Raw genomic sequence first — 12,950 nt, forward strand, 5'->3', positions numbered from 1 at the left:
TTTAGTTTCTTTATAATGTCTTGATGTGAATTGAGGGCTAGGGAGGTTCTAGCCTCATAAAAGAAGATGGAATGTGTTTTATTTTCTATCTTCTGGGAGAGTTTAGATAGAACTGTTAATTATTTTGTAATTAATCAGTGGGCCAGCATAGGTCCTCCAGAGGAAAGATGGTTGTGTGTTATTGTGTGCTACTTCCCAGCTGTTGGATAAATGTGTAACTCAGGACTCAGAATTGCTAAATAACAATTTTTTTTTATTAAGTGCCTGCTGAACCACTTCCAAGATGCCAGGAATTGAGCCCACCGCAGGGCCTGCAGAGCACAGCTCCTCTCCCAGCGCCAGCCACAGGAACTTGTTAACCACGCAGGTTCCAGGCTGCATTGGGAGGCTACAGCCAAGAGTGTTGTTTTACTAAGCACCAGATGGTTTTAGTACCCAAGACCGCTCCCAGGGTAGCTATCATGATAAACTGCATTCTGCTTTTTGTGAATAATTTGTAAACTTCTCATCCATCCCTAACAAAGCCATAGTTTGCTGCAGGATATACTGTTGTTTACCCCACCTAGTCACAGGCAATCCCTCTTCTCCCTTAGGGTGCACGACTTTTTTTTTTTTTTTTTTACTAAAGCAGAATTAGAACAATCTGGAGCTTCTCCTGCTTGCACTCACCCTCAGACAGGGTCTCTACGCCTCCTCAGTGATCCTGAGTCCCAAACTGTCAGCAATGGGGAAGCTGGAGGAAGTACAGACTGCACGCTCACCAGCCAGGCTGCGGGATCTGTAGAGATGACCTCTTTCTACCTCCCTAAAGTCATACAGCAATCACAGCTCAAGAGCAGAAACAGTTCACCCGATGTCACACAAGTCATCCAAAGCTAAAACTCAGCATGCAAGTTTCCCAGTCCCCAGGCCCAGGCTTCTCCGCTGGACAGCGGGCCGAAGCCTGAATGTTCCGTTCCAGTGGAGGAGGTGAGCTGTCCGAGGTCTGTCCTCCACAGTGAGAGGAAAGAGAGTTTGCTGAAGAAGAAGGGAAACTCCTGGTTGAGTTCCTATGGGCCCTCTCGGGAAGAGAGAGGGAGGAGGTTGGGTATCCCAAATACCCTGCACTATCGTCTGTGTGTAAATACATCTTTATCCAGGTTTGCTATGAACAGAACTCTAAAGCCCTTCTGTTTGGGACTCCCTGTCTCGTGGAGCTCAGAACCAGACAAGTCAATCACCAAATTTGGTGGAGGCAGGGAGGGGACAAGACTATGATCAGATCCCGGACTAGCCCTCCACCCTCAGGAGGGACCATTGATTCCCTCTGCAAGGCTAGCCTAGCGCCCAACTAGAACCTCCGAGGGCCGAGGGCCATATCCCCTAGTGAATCTTCAAGGGTCATGAGGCTGTTGGAGTTCCCATATGAAAGCTTCTAGAGTGTGAGTCCCAGGGGTGGGCCGAGGAGCTGGAGCACAGGAGGCTGGGAGACACAGAGCACTGAAAAGTGTGGGAATTAGGGTGGTGGGGGTTCAAGATGACACCTGCCCGGTCTCTCCTCTTCTCCCCTGTGAAGTTAGCAGCTCACTACAGCTCCTAAAGCCTTGACAATGAACAGGAACAGGGAGGTGAAGGCCAGGTTGCAAGGTCTACTTCCTGGGCCTTGTCTGTTTCCTGGCCTAAAGCACACCTTCTCATTCACTGAAAGCTGGAGTCTCCTTCCTCCCTCGCCTGTCTGGGACACCGTCCCTGTTTCAGGGTTGTGTTCATGTTTATACATGTGAACCCTAAGACCACCAATCCCCCCCCCCTCATATTTCCCCTGACCTCCACATGCTCCTCCTACCTGGTGAGGACCTGGGCCTGTTCTGGCAGGCAGATCACCCGAGAACACTCAGCCTCCTGTGTTGGCATTTTGCCACCCACAGCCCGCGGGGCTACCACTGCCAAGCACCCTCTACCCTGCGAGTCAAGCTCCTCTAGGCTGAGGAAGGTAAGTAACTGTTCTCTATAAACACCTTACTCATGTCCCACAGTCACCCGCCACATCCTCCTGGGAGAGGAGGACACTTACGGTTTCACTGAGATATATTTTCCATTGGTACTGACCCACCTAATGCCAACCCAGCCTGCCCAGAAGCTCCAACTGGGTGACGAGGCTTTGGGAGAAGAGGCTGAAATCAGCTGCACAAGGCCGCCTTGAATGGTTGAATGAATCCTTGGGCGGAGGCTACAGGGAGCCCTTGAACTAGGGGCCACGGAGCACTTTGTTGCCCACGTGTGCTGGGGCTACTCTGCTGGGAAAATAACAGCTAGTTATTCTAGAAGCACTCAGGGAGGGAATGACTATAGGGACATGGAGACATCCGGCCTGGGCTGGGCTGAGGTCTCTGCCTGAGGAGCTCAGAGCTGCAGACCCTGGCTGAGCTGGTTTGCCCTGGAAAGAAATGACTTTAGAGCCTTAAGCTGTTGTCTAAGAGTATATTGTAGTGTTGGGGGTGGGGGAGTGTGCGGAGAGTGGTACAGATGATCTGTGGAAAAAGTGCTTCTCAAGAAAGAGAAACATTCTTCCACCTCACCTTGACATCCACCAGACATTACAAGGTATCAATTGCAAATGAAGTTTATTATGCAGACACCCAGACCACAGCACTCAGAAAGCAGAGTCCACAAGAGGGCTATGTACACAGAAGCATAGTTCTCCTCCTGCCCCCCCCGACCCCCCGGCAGCTGCCAAGGGCTTCCCTGGTGTCCTCAGCAGAATACTGTCTGGAAGGGACACCAAATGGACCCTACAAGGAAGCGTGGGAGGCCAGGGTGGGGCATGACTGGAAAACACACTTAAACAACCTAGATTATTTTTTCCCCAGAACACAATGGGTGTCAACTGGCTCTAATTATTTTTAATTATTTTATCTTTTATTCCTCCCCCACCCCAAAATGCTATTAGATGTGATTTTTCTATCAGAGGAGGTATAGCCTTCTACATTCTTCAGTGGAAGAGTTGGGAGAGGGCTCATCTTTATCTAAAAGAGAGGGTCACACCTGAACCACAACCTTCCTCTGAGCCACCCTTTCCAGAGCTAGAGCCTCCTCCAGAGCTGAAGCCTCCAGAGCCGGAACCTCCTCCCCCAGAACCAGAACCTCCTCTGGAGCCTCCTCCAGAGCTGAATCCTCCAGAACCTCCTCTGGAACCTCCTCCAGAGCCTCCTCCAGAGCTGAATCCTCCAGAACCTCCTCTGGAGCCTCCTCCAGAGCCTCCTCCAGAGCTGAATCCTCCAGAACCTCCTCTGGAGCCTCCTCCAGAGCCTCCTCCAGAGCTGAATCCTCCAGAACCCGAACCTCCTCTGGAGCCTCCTCCAGAGCTGAATCCTCCAGAACCAGAACCTCCTCTGGAGCCTCCTCCGGAGCTGAAGCCTCCAGAACCAGAACCTCCTCTGGAGCCGCCGCCTCCCCCACCACCACTTCTGGAGCCAGATCCTCTGCCTCCAGAGCCGTAACTGCTACTTCCAGAGCTGTAACCTCCGCCGCTGCCGCCATAACTGGATCCCCTTCCTCCAGAACCTTGGCCTCCAGAACTAAAGCCAGCCCTGGATGCCACATTTGAAGAAATGGTGCTGCTTGTTACAGCTGCAGGAAAAAGAAGACGTTACACCAGCGGTTCTGACTGCCTCCGCCCATCTCTGCCCCACTCATTAGCCCATAATATAGGCGCATGCCCAGTACTTACACACAGACACATTACTGCTGAATTCTCCAGACATCCTGTCAGGGAGAGAGAAAGGGACTTGTGACAAAGCACCTGGACTCTGCATGCATTTCAGTTTATACCCTCCTCTTACTAATGTGCAGTCTAGCCGCTACAGTCAGCTGGGAGGGTGATACGGCCTACACTCAGACACAGCCTTGCATCACAATCCATCTTGGGTTTTTGCTCCGATTAAAACGAACATTTGCACTGTTGATCACTTCTGACTATGAAATACATCCTGTATTTACAGCTCTCTTAAAGAACCTGTCCTTCAGAATCCATGCCATGTCCAACCTTTTGAAATGAGGCTGTACTGCAAACATTCCCTTCAGAGAGAACTGAACTTCCCTAAAGGCTGCCTCTCCCTTCCTCGCTGACTACTTCCTCTGCCTCCAATGAAATCTTTGCTGTAACATCTCAGAGGTGGGGACAGGAGGCATTCCCTCCCGATAGAATGGGATAACAGATGGGGAACACTGCTTTTTCACCATTCTGGCTACTAATTGTAAGGTGGCTTTACCCCTTACAGTTGCCTCAACCACCTTAAGTCACCACGTGTGGTGGTTTGACTCAGGTGTCCCCCATAAACTTAGGTGTTCTGAATGCTAGGTTCCCAGCTGATTGGGGATTTGGAAATTAACACCTCCAGGAGGCAGTGTGTTGTTGGGGGTGGGCTTATAGATGTTATAGCCAGTGTCCCCTTGCTAGTGTTTGGCACACTCTCCTGTTCCTATTGTCCACCTGATGTTGGCCAGAGGGTGATGTCTTCATTTTCCCTGACATCATGGGGCTTCCCCCTCGAGCCTGTAAGCCAAAATAAACCTCTTTTTCCCAAAAGCTGCTCTTGGTTAGATGATTTCTGCCAGCAATGCGAACCTGACTATAAATACCAAAAGACTGTAAGGAACATAGCAAACAAAGGGCCCCTCTTTGAAGGAGGAAATGATGCTGTTTGCCATTCTGCAAGCCTTCCAAGAACTTGGGTTCCCCCTCTGGTACATCTGAGGCCACCTCCCCATTCTGTGGCACACTGTGGGAGGGAAGAGAGTCACACACCTTATGGGCTTATAGACCATCCCTTCAGATGATGTGGTTTTCACATCACCTTGTTTGCTATTTTAGAAAACAACAGAATGGGGCTGCAGGGATTGCTCAGTGGTTAAGGCATTTGCTCACAAAGCCAAAGGACCCTGGTTTGATTCCCCAGGACCCACAATGGCCAGATGCACAAGGTGGCGCATGTGTCTGGAGTTTGTTTGCAGTGGCTGGAAGCCCTGGTATGCCCATTCTCTCTCTCTCTCTCTCTCTCTCTCTCTCTTTCATACACACACACACACACACACACACACACACACAAATAAATAAAATTTAAGAAAGTTAAAAGGAACAGAATGTTTAAATGGTTATGATAGGCCTTGCTGGTCATTCTGCATTGATGTGAGCACAGCACTGGGGCTGTCTGTCCTGAATTTTTGCATAGAGAGCACAGTAAATGCCACCCTCAGCTGTTAGAAGCCCTGCCCCATCCTTGGCCTCCCTTGCTTTCCCATGTGCCCTGCTTCTAAGGAGAAAATGGACCAAAGTACCCTTCTCCCCTGCCAGTGCCCCTCACCTGCACTCCTCGCCCTCCAGCAGCTTGCGGTAGGTGGCGATCTCCAAATCAAGCGCCAGCTTGACATTCATCAGCTCTTGGTAGTCTCGCAGCAGCCGGGTCAGGTTCTCCCTGGCCTGCTGCAGGGCGTCCTCCAGGTCCACAAGCTTGGTCTTGGCATCTTTGATGGCATGCTCGCCTCGCTGCTCGGCATCCGCAATGGAGTCTTGCACATTCTTGCACTACAAGAGAGGAAGAGAAGGCTCTTATTTGAACAGAGTGGGGTCTACCTAGAAGAGGGGATCAGGGAGCAAGCCAGTCAGCGGAGGAGTCTAGGACTGGTGGTTCTGGATGTCTTGGGTGTGTCCCCGCCACACTGGAGTCAATGGAAGTCACAGACAACAGGTGTTCATTTGCTGCTGACCCCGGGCCATCTTCCTCCCACCTCCCTTTGATTGAATCCATAGGCTTTTTTCCATTATGTCTCCTTTGTTCTCCTCAGCTCAGGGCCAGAATAATTATGCAAATGAATATGCTCAATACAGAAAACTTTGGAGAGCACCTGCTGCTTATGGAGTGGACTTTGCCCTATCTGTACCAATGCTAAGGTCCAACAAGAGACAGCTGCCTTCCACTCATTGGCCCTCTGCGGACCCAGTCAGCCAGTGCTTAGTATATATGCCATTAAGGAACAGGCGGCCATGTCTGCAGTCACAGCAAGTCAAGCCAGCTTTTGCTTATTAACAATCGTTTTACAGGTGTAGACAACCAAAGAGTAACCACAATTCTCTCTTCACTAGTCCTTACTTGGGAACTTTCTTAGACTACTCTGAAAGTTGTTAACAACCTAAAATTATGTTTAGCGGGGAGGGATTGGATTGATATAAAAACTAGATTAGACTTTCTCTGGCTCTCATCTGCCTTTCTCCCACGTACTCACGCACACTCAGATACAACCACCCACGGTACCCGGAGAACCATGCCGCACCTGCTTCTTCACATGTGAGATCTCCGCTTGCAGCCTCTGGATTGTGCGGTTCAGCTCGCTGATCTCCATCTTGAGCTCTTTCAAGCTCTCCCCATGCTTCCCAGCAGTGATCTGGAGCTCCTCGTACTGGTGGAGAAAGTGGATGGTGTTCACAAGGGAACCCAGCCTGGGGGAGGCTCAACATGAGCTAAGGAAAGCCAGGGATGATTGGCCAAGCTGAATGTGATAGCTTAGTGACATTCCCCATGCTCCTCCTAGGGAATGATCCCAACTTTTATTAGACCAACACTCCAGCAACCTTCCCACACATAGTGCAGCTAGGAGTGAAGTCCAGCTTGTTGTAAGGACCTGCGGCTCCCTCCGATTTCTAGGACTTGCCTTGCTATGGTAGAGCTCCTCAGCCTCACTCTTGCTCTTCTGAGTGATCTCTTCATACTGGGCCTGAACGTCAGCAATGATGCTGCCCAGGTCCAGGGTCCGGTTGTTGTCCATGGACAGGATGACATTGGTGTCAGTGACAGTCTGTTGGAGCTGGGACACTTCCTACAAAACACAGGTTGACTGGCTGTGAAGTTCTGCCCACAGCCACAGGCAGTGAGGAGATATCCTTTCCCCACAATCAGGGAAATACAGATCCTCAGACTAAGCATACCTGGATGGGATGAAAAAATGACATCACTACTATTCCTACGCCAATCACAAGATTGTCCTCAGGATTGTTTGGGGTGAGAAGAATGAGCAGCTTATTTCACAGCCTTCAACAACATGCCAGTGGGGCCCCCAGGGGAAAGAAAATAGCTGGTCTATGGAAGAGACCTTAAATACTTCTTACTTCGGAAAGGGTTCAGAAGGGGGATAATCAGCTTTAACCTCTAGAGTACAATGAATATAGGAATTGACACAGGAGTGGCCTCTTCCTAAGAGGAACAGGACGTTATGGAGATATAAGGACAGGAAATTGAACTGGCATTTTCTGACTCTCACTTGATGTGAAGTAGAAATTCCTCTCCCCTGATACCTGCAACTAGAGAAGCTCCCTAGAGGGCTGGATTGGTGGCACATTGAAGCCAGCCAGTCCACAGACCCCATTCCTGAGCCTTCTCGTCAATTGGATAAGACTTTGCTTTGGTGAGAAGGGTAGGAAGCAAGGGTCTGTCTAGGTCCACCTCCTTACCGCATCATAGAGTGTCCTCAGGAATTCAGTCTCCTGGTTCAAAATGTCTGCCTTGGCCTGCAGCTCTACCTTGTCCATGTAGCAGCCATCCACATCCTGCAAGGACGGCAAAGGCCTCTAGAGAAACTCATACTCACCCCCTTTGAATGACTCCCTATGCAGGTCTCGGCTTCTCTCTGCCACTCTCTTCTACCCAGTGTGTTCTAGCTGTTCTCCAACATCTGAGGCCCTTCCAGGTGAGCCAAACATCCATGGGTCATCATTTCGCATGCAATCCACCAAACATCTCTGCAGAAGGCTCCATGCTCAGGTCCCATGCTCACACCCTCAACACCATGAAAACTTGCTTCCAGCTTGAGACATGGTATGTTCCTTTGATGGGTACAATGGTCTCTGAGCCTTTCCACAGTCTAACCCTCCTATCCTGTCTGTCTACCAAGTCTCTCCAGAACTTCCCTGGACTGTACCACAAAGCTCTTGCAGGACCCAGGTCAACCACCTCTACTTTCAACCTTTGTCAGCTCGACCCAATCATAAGCAGGCATTTTGAGGAAAGTCCATTCCTCCCCAGCTCTTTGGAAAAATAAAGTTCTTTCTGCATGTTCATGATAGGCTTTAAGTGGGTTATATTGATGGGGAATGCTCTACCAAGCACACAGAGCATCTCAGAAAAAAAATCACCACCTAAAGTCAGAAGTACAGAGACCCTAAGAGACTGGACTGCAGACATGCCCCACCCTTCTCTCCATCTGCGCGGTGTGCACTCTTAGTTTTTTTCCAGTCTGACTGTCTGAGCACAGTAGGATATGAAGCACGCCTGTTCCCACCCTGCAATTGACAGCCTCTTGCTCACCTTTTTAAGTGTCACAAAATCATTCTCAGCCGATGTACGCTTGTTGATTTCATCCTCATACCTGTTGGAACCCAGATGACACAACAGTCAGCTGCGTTTTAGTTTGTTGGGGTTTTCCTTTCCTTTTCCTTTTCTACTGGATTCATCTAAAATATTCCTTTCTGTAGGAATCTTAAACTCCTTAAATGCCTAAATTCAAATTATGGGATCCAAATGAGGGTAGACTTCCATAAATGAACTTAAGCATAAAAAAAAAAGTATGATCTCTGAGCCCTAAAGTTTTCTTCACAAATAGTCAACAAAGATCTACATCCCTGCTTCTTCATTGTAATTGCAGCTGGGACATGAGTGAGTGGATGGTACCAGCCAGTATCTATCCCCACCCAGCGTTCCCTCAGCCACCTACTTCTTCTTAAAATCCTCTACAAGGTCTTGCATGTTGTTCAGCTCCGAATCCTGTGAGGTTCTTTCTGCACAGAGGCTGTCCACCCGTTTCTTGAGCATGCCGATGTAGGCCTGGAAGATGGGGTCCAGGCGGGTGGTGCGGGTGCTCACATCTAACTGCTGAAGAATCTCCCATTTGGTCTGTAGCACCTGGTTCTGCTGCTCCAGGAAGCGCACCTGCAGAAGCCAGAGGAAGAACACCTAAGGTCTGGGCCACCTTTCACATTAGTGGGGCACACAGAGGCCCCAGGCGCTACTCCAGGAGGTACGCAAGCCAGGATGCTACCTCCTTGCCAGCCACAGGAGGCTGGAAAGTATGGGCAGAGCTTCTAAGCTCCCCGTCTTCACATGTGGAAAGCTCTACTTAATGCTGTCTCTTGCCCTCTCCACTCGCAGATCTCTCTCCCTCCCACTTCTCACCCTCTGTTTGGTTTCCAGCTGCTCCAAGACTCCAGGCTGTTCCCTCCCCCACCCTAATTGTGCTCTGCCAAGGTTCCATAAATTCTGGAGAAACCCAAAAGCAGGCGTCACAGGCGTCAACTGGCACTGAAGCTGAGGTCGCTGACTGTGAGAGTCCTGGAGGGCAGGCAGGGCTCCTCGGCCTGCTTTTTAAGAGCCTTGTAAATTCCTGTCTAATTCAAGGCAGAGGAACCTGTTCAAATAAGAGAAAGCCCAGCGACACCTCACAGGGACACGAATAAAGATTTTATGGGTCACCAAACTGAGAGTGCTTCTCTTCCAGGCTAAAATTTCATTTATCCCGAAGCAGAATTTAATAGACTAGTAACATTCAAGAGGAAGGAGCAGCTACCTCAGAAGAAGATCTCTCACCTATTACTTTAAAATCACACTGTCACCTGATCACACTGTCACCTGGCCTGGCCCACTCAGTCCATTGCTTGATACTCGCCTATGTCACCTTTCCTATGATTGTCAGAAGGTCCCATCAACATTATTTACTTGGACTAAAAAATTAAAGCCAGCATTTAAGCTAGAAATTAAAATAAAGAAACTTAGGATTCCTAGCTGCAGACTATTGTGGAGCGCATAGCCTGCAAAGCCAGCGGGTCTCCCATTTGAAATTTACGAATGCCCCAGATGGCCATGGCCACACCGATGGCTCCTAAGAGATGAGTGTGTGCCACCTCCTCTTCCACCTTTCACACCGCACAGTGGGCACAGCGTGCAGAGCGTGAGGAGGAGCCACGTCTCCTCACGCACCTTGTCGATGAAGGTCGCGAACTTGTTGTTGAGGTCTTTGATCTGCTCGCGCTCCTGCGACTTCACATTCTGGATCTCTGGGTCAACTTTCACATCCAGAGGCTGCAGGAGGCTCTGGTTGACAGAGACTTCATGGATGCCTCCACCAGGGAATCCTCCAGGCCCGGAGCCACCAGGGAATCCTCCAGGCCTGGAGCCACCAGGTCCCCCCAAAGCTCCAAAGCTACCACCACCTCCAAAGCTGCCACCTCCGAAGCCACTGCCACCTCCGAAGCCACTGCCACCTCCGAAGCCACTGCCACCTCCAAATCCTCTGCCTCCTCCGAAGCTGCTGCCACCTCCAAATCCTCTGCCTCCTCCAAAGCCACCTCCTCCGAAGCCAAGTCCACCACCGTAGCCAGCCACGCTAGTAGAGATGCTCTTGTATCCTCCCAGGCCAACCAGGCTCCGGCTACCAAAGCCACCTCCGCCTTTGCCACCACCATGGCGGCTCAAACAGGAGAAGCTGGTGGTCGACCTCCGACTCCCACCAGTGACCACAGCTGAGCCACTGCTGAAGCCCCGGAATCCTCCTCCTCCTCCTCCTCCTCCTCCTCTTCTTTGAGATTTGCACGAGATCTGACAGCTCATGATGCTATTGCCCAGCAAGAAGAGTGGAAGGTTCTTGAGCAAATCCGAGGGCAAGAGACTAAACTGTGCTGTTGGGAGGCTCACAGGGTCCTCTTATATACCTGACAGGTAGGTGTTGGTAAGTATGGGTGTGGACCCGCTTATGCATGGGTTTGGTCTACCTGGAAGCTATTCCTGGTGAGTGATTATCAACCTAATAGCCATTAAAAATCTACTAATCAGCTCCCTTCCAGAACTTGCTTTGATTGCGAACTTCTGTTTATCGGCGCATCTGTCACATAATTTAATTTTTGTAAAATCATCAGAAGAGGAGATTAGGATTTGTGTTTCTCAACCTGAACAAAAACAACAACAAAAAAAAGACCTTCTGTGGAATGCTACTCCCTATTCTGGACCAAGCTACAGGAAGCTGGCTACCACCCAGGCCTGTGCTGCTCACCATCCAGGTCACCCCGGGAGGGAGGGTGGTCAGGTTTGGAGGCTGCGGGAGCTCTCGGTCCAGAAGCTTTCCGGCTCTCTTGCTTTCCTGTTGGCCTAGGAAGAGCTATAAGAAAAGGGGGAAGCCAGGCATGGTGACACACGCCTTTAATCCCAGCACTCAGGAGGCAGAGATAGGAGGATCGCCGTGAGTTCGAGGCCACTCTGAGAATACATAGTGAATTCCAGGTCAGCCTGGGATAAAGTAAAACCCAACCTCGAAAAACCAAAACAAAAAAAAAAGAAAAAGAAAAAGAAAAGGGGGAATCACTACAGAGCATGACTGTGGTGTGGGGAAGTCAACCTTTTCTTACAGAGAGAAGATGGCTGGGATGCTGCAAAAGTCTGCTCAGATGTCAGAATTTCTTGGCTGTCTCCTTCCCATGCCACACCAGAAATGCATATACCCAAGCAGTGGGTAGAGGAACCTTTTCTATCCTGACACCAGAAGCTTCTGTAGCCATCAGATCTGATACATTCCCCATAAAAACACAGAGCATGAGGGAGTAAGGAAACATTCTCTGTCCTGGGGTCTATGTAAATCAGGGTATCCAATGAGGGTGGTACAAAGGTTCTACACAACTTGAAAATCCGAGTATGGACCAACTCTGTCATTCAGGAACCATGTTGTCTAGCCAGAGTCACTACAAGCACGGAGTACTCACACCCAAGGGCCACTGTCTCTCCTCTGTCCATGTGGCTAAGTGGATGGGGCACAATGTGCAGTAATAGAATCAAATGGAAAATCAGATGTTCTAGGTTTGAATCCCAATTTTTCCATCTGTTGACACGACCTTCAATTCAACTATGCTGCTTTGTTTCCTTAGCAATACAATGAGAAAGCCAAATAAAATGATTTTATAACCATGACACACAATGTGAATATTGGACATCTTAGGGAGGCAAAGATAGTTCCTCTTCTTTGCAACCCTTCATTCCATTCTCTCTACTGATGGCTCTGACCTTGAGCTTCACATACACAGCATTAGTTCTAGAACCGGTATGCTCATATCTGAGCACAAAGTCAGCATAAAATAATGTAAACAAAAATAATCAGCTTTTAGCTTAAGTCACAATTTCATTGTATTTTGGATTATTCGGAGTCTTCTTTGAGCCTTGGTTTCTCAGTTTCCTCATCTATAATAAGAGGAGGAGCAGACAAAAGAAGAAGGAGGAAGAGGAGGAGGAGAAAAGGAGAAAGAGGAGAAGAAATGGGCAAAACGCAGCTGGTGGTCACCATGGTCAACTCGGCTCCTTCCATTTACCTTCCCCCGCTTCCCCTCCCAAGGTTGCAACCCAGCGTGGTAACCGCACGGCAAGGATGGCAAGGAAGGGAAAGGGGAGGGAACTTGTCCAGATACTTGATTTGTGTAAAAGAATGCTGAAGAAAGCAAATCCATGGCTCCTTGGGTTTTTTTCCTCTTCCAATCCAGCTTATATAATTATAATCATGCAAATAAACAATAAAAACTAAAAGCTTTGGAGACAGTCCCAATCTAAAGCCAAATGTGTCATTATCTATGGATATCTGAGCAACGCCCTTATTGCCCAGTGCTCCACGTGACTCCACTGAGACCATGCCAACTCCAGGGGGGCTCTTTGTGTCTATAAAGGAAAGGAGCAAGCATCTTGCACACCTCTGCCGTACGCTGTGCTTGTGCCCGGCGCTCTGTAGGCACAGCTGTCTTAATCCTGCTGTCCCCATGTCCTTACCCACCCTACTGAGCATCTTCCCTTTCTGGACCCAGTGTCTGATTTGTGACAGTCAGATTGAAGAGGAAGAGACGTTCTCTCTTGAAATGTGGAGGTAGAATTAATGCAACTTGGGTATTATGTAAGATT

General features: G+C 49.4%; 1 protein-coding gene across 2 annotated transcripts; it reads right to left on the reverse strand.

Moving 5' to 3' along the window:
- Positions 1-3,001: 3,001 nt before the first annotated feature.
- LOC101595974 (keratin, type II cytoskeletal 2 epidermal) lies at positions 3,002-10,631 on the reverse strand. Of its 2 annotated transcripts, XM_045152490.1 has the most exons (10): positions 10,002-10,631; positions 8,743-8,957; positions 8,337-8,397; positions 7,484-7,579; positions 6,688-6,852; positions 6,310-6,435; positions 5,343-5,563; positions 3,710-3,744; positions 3,406-3,609; positions 3,002-3,255 (listed from the first exon to the last, which is right to left on the reverse strand). In XM_045152490.1, exons 1-10 carry the CDS (start codon positions 10,629-10,631, stop codon positions 3,002-3,004), a joined length of 2,007 nt encoding a protein of 668 aa, XP_045008425.1. The 2 variants fall into 2 exon arrangements, with proteins under 2 accessions (XP_045008425.1, XP_045008424.1); XM_045152489.1 differs by having other exon boundaries at positions 3,002-3,609.
- Positions 10,632-12,950: the final 2,319 nt, after the last annotated feature.

Source organism: Jaculus jaculus, chromosome 6 (genome assembly GCF_020740685.1).
Source record: "Jaculus jaculus isolate mJacJac1 chromosome 6, mJacJac1.mat.Y.cur, whole genome shotgun sequence".
NCBI classification, from domain to species: Eukaryota; Metazoa; Chordata; class Mammalia; order Rodentia; family Dipodidae; genus Jaculus; species Jaculus jaculus.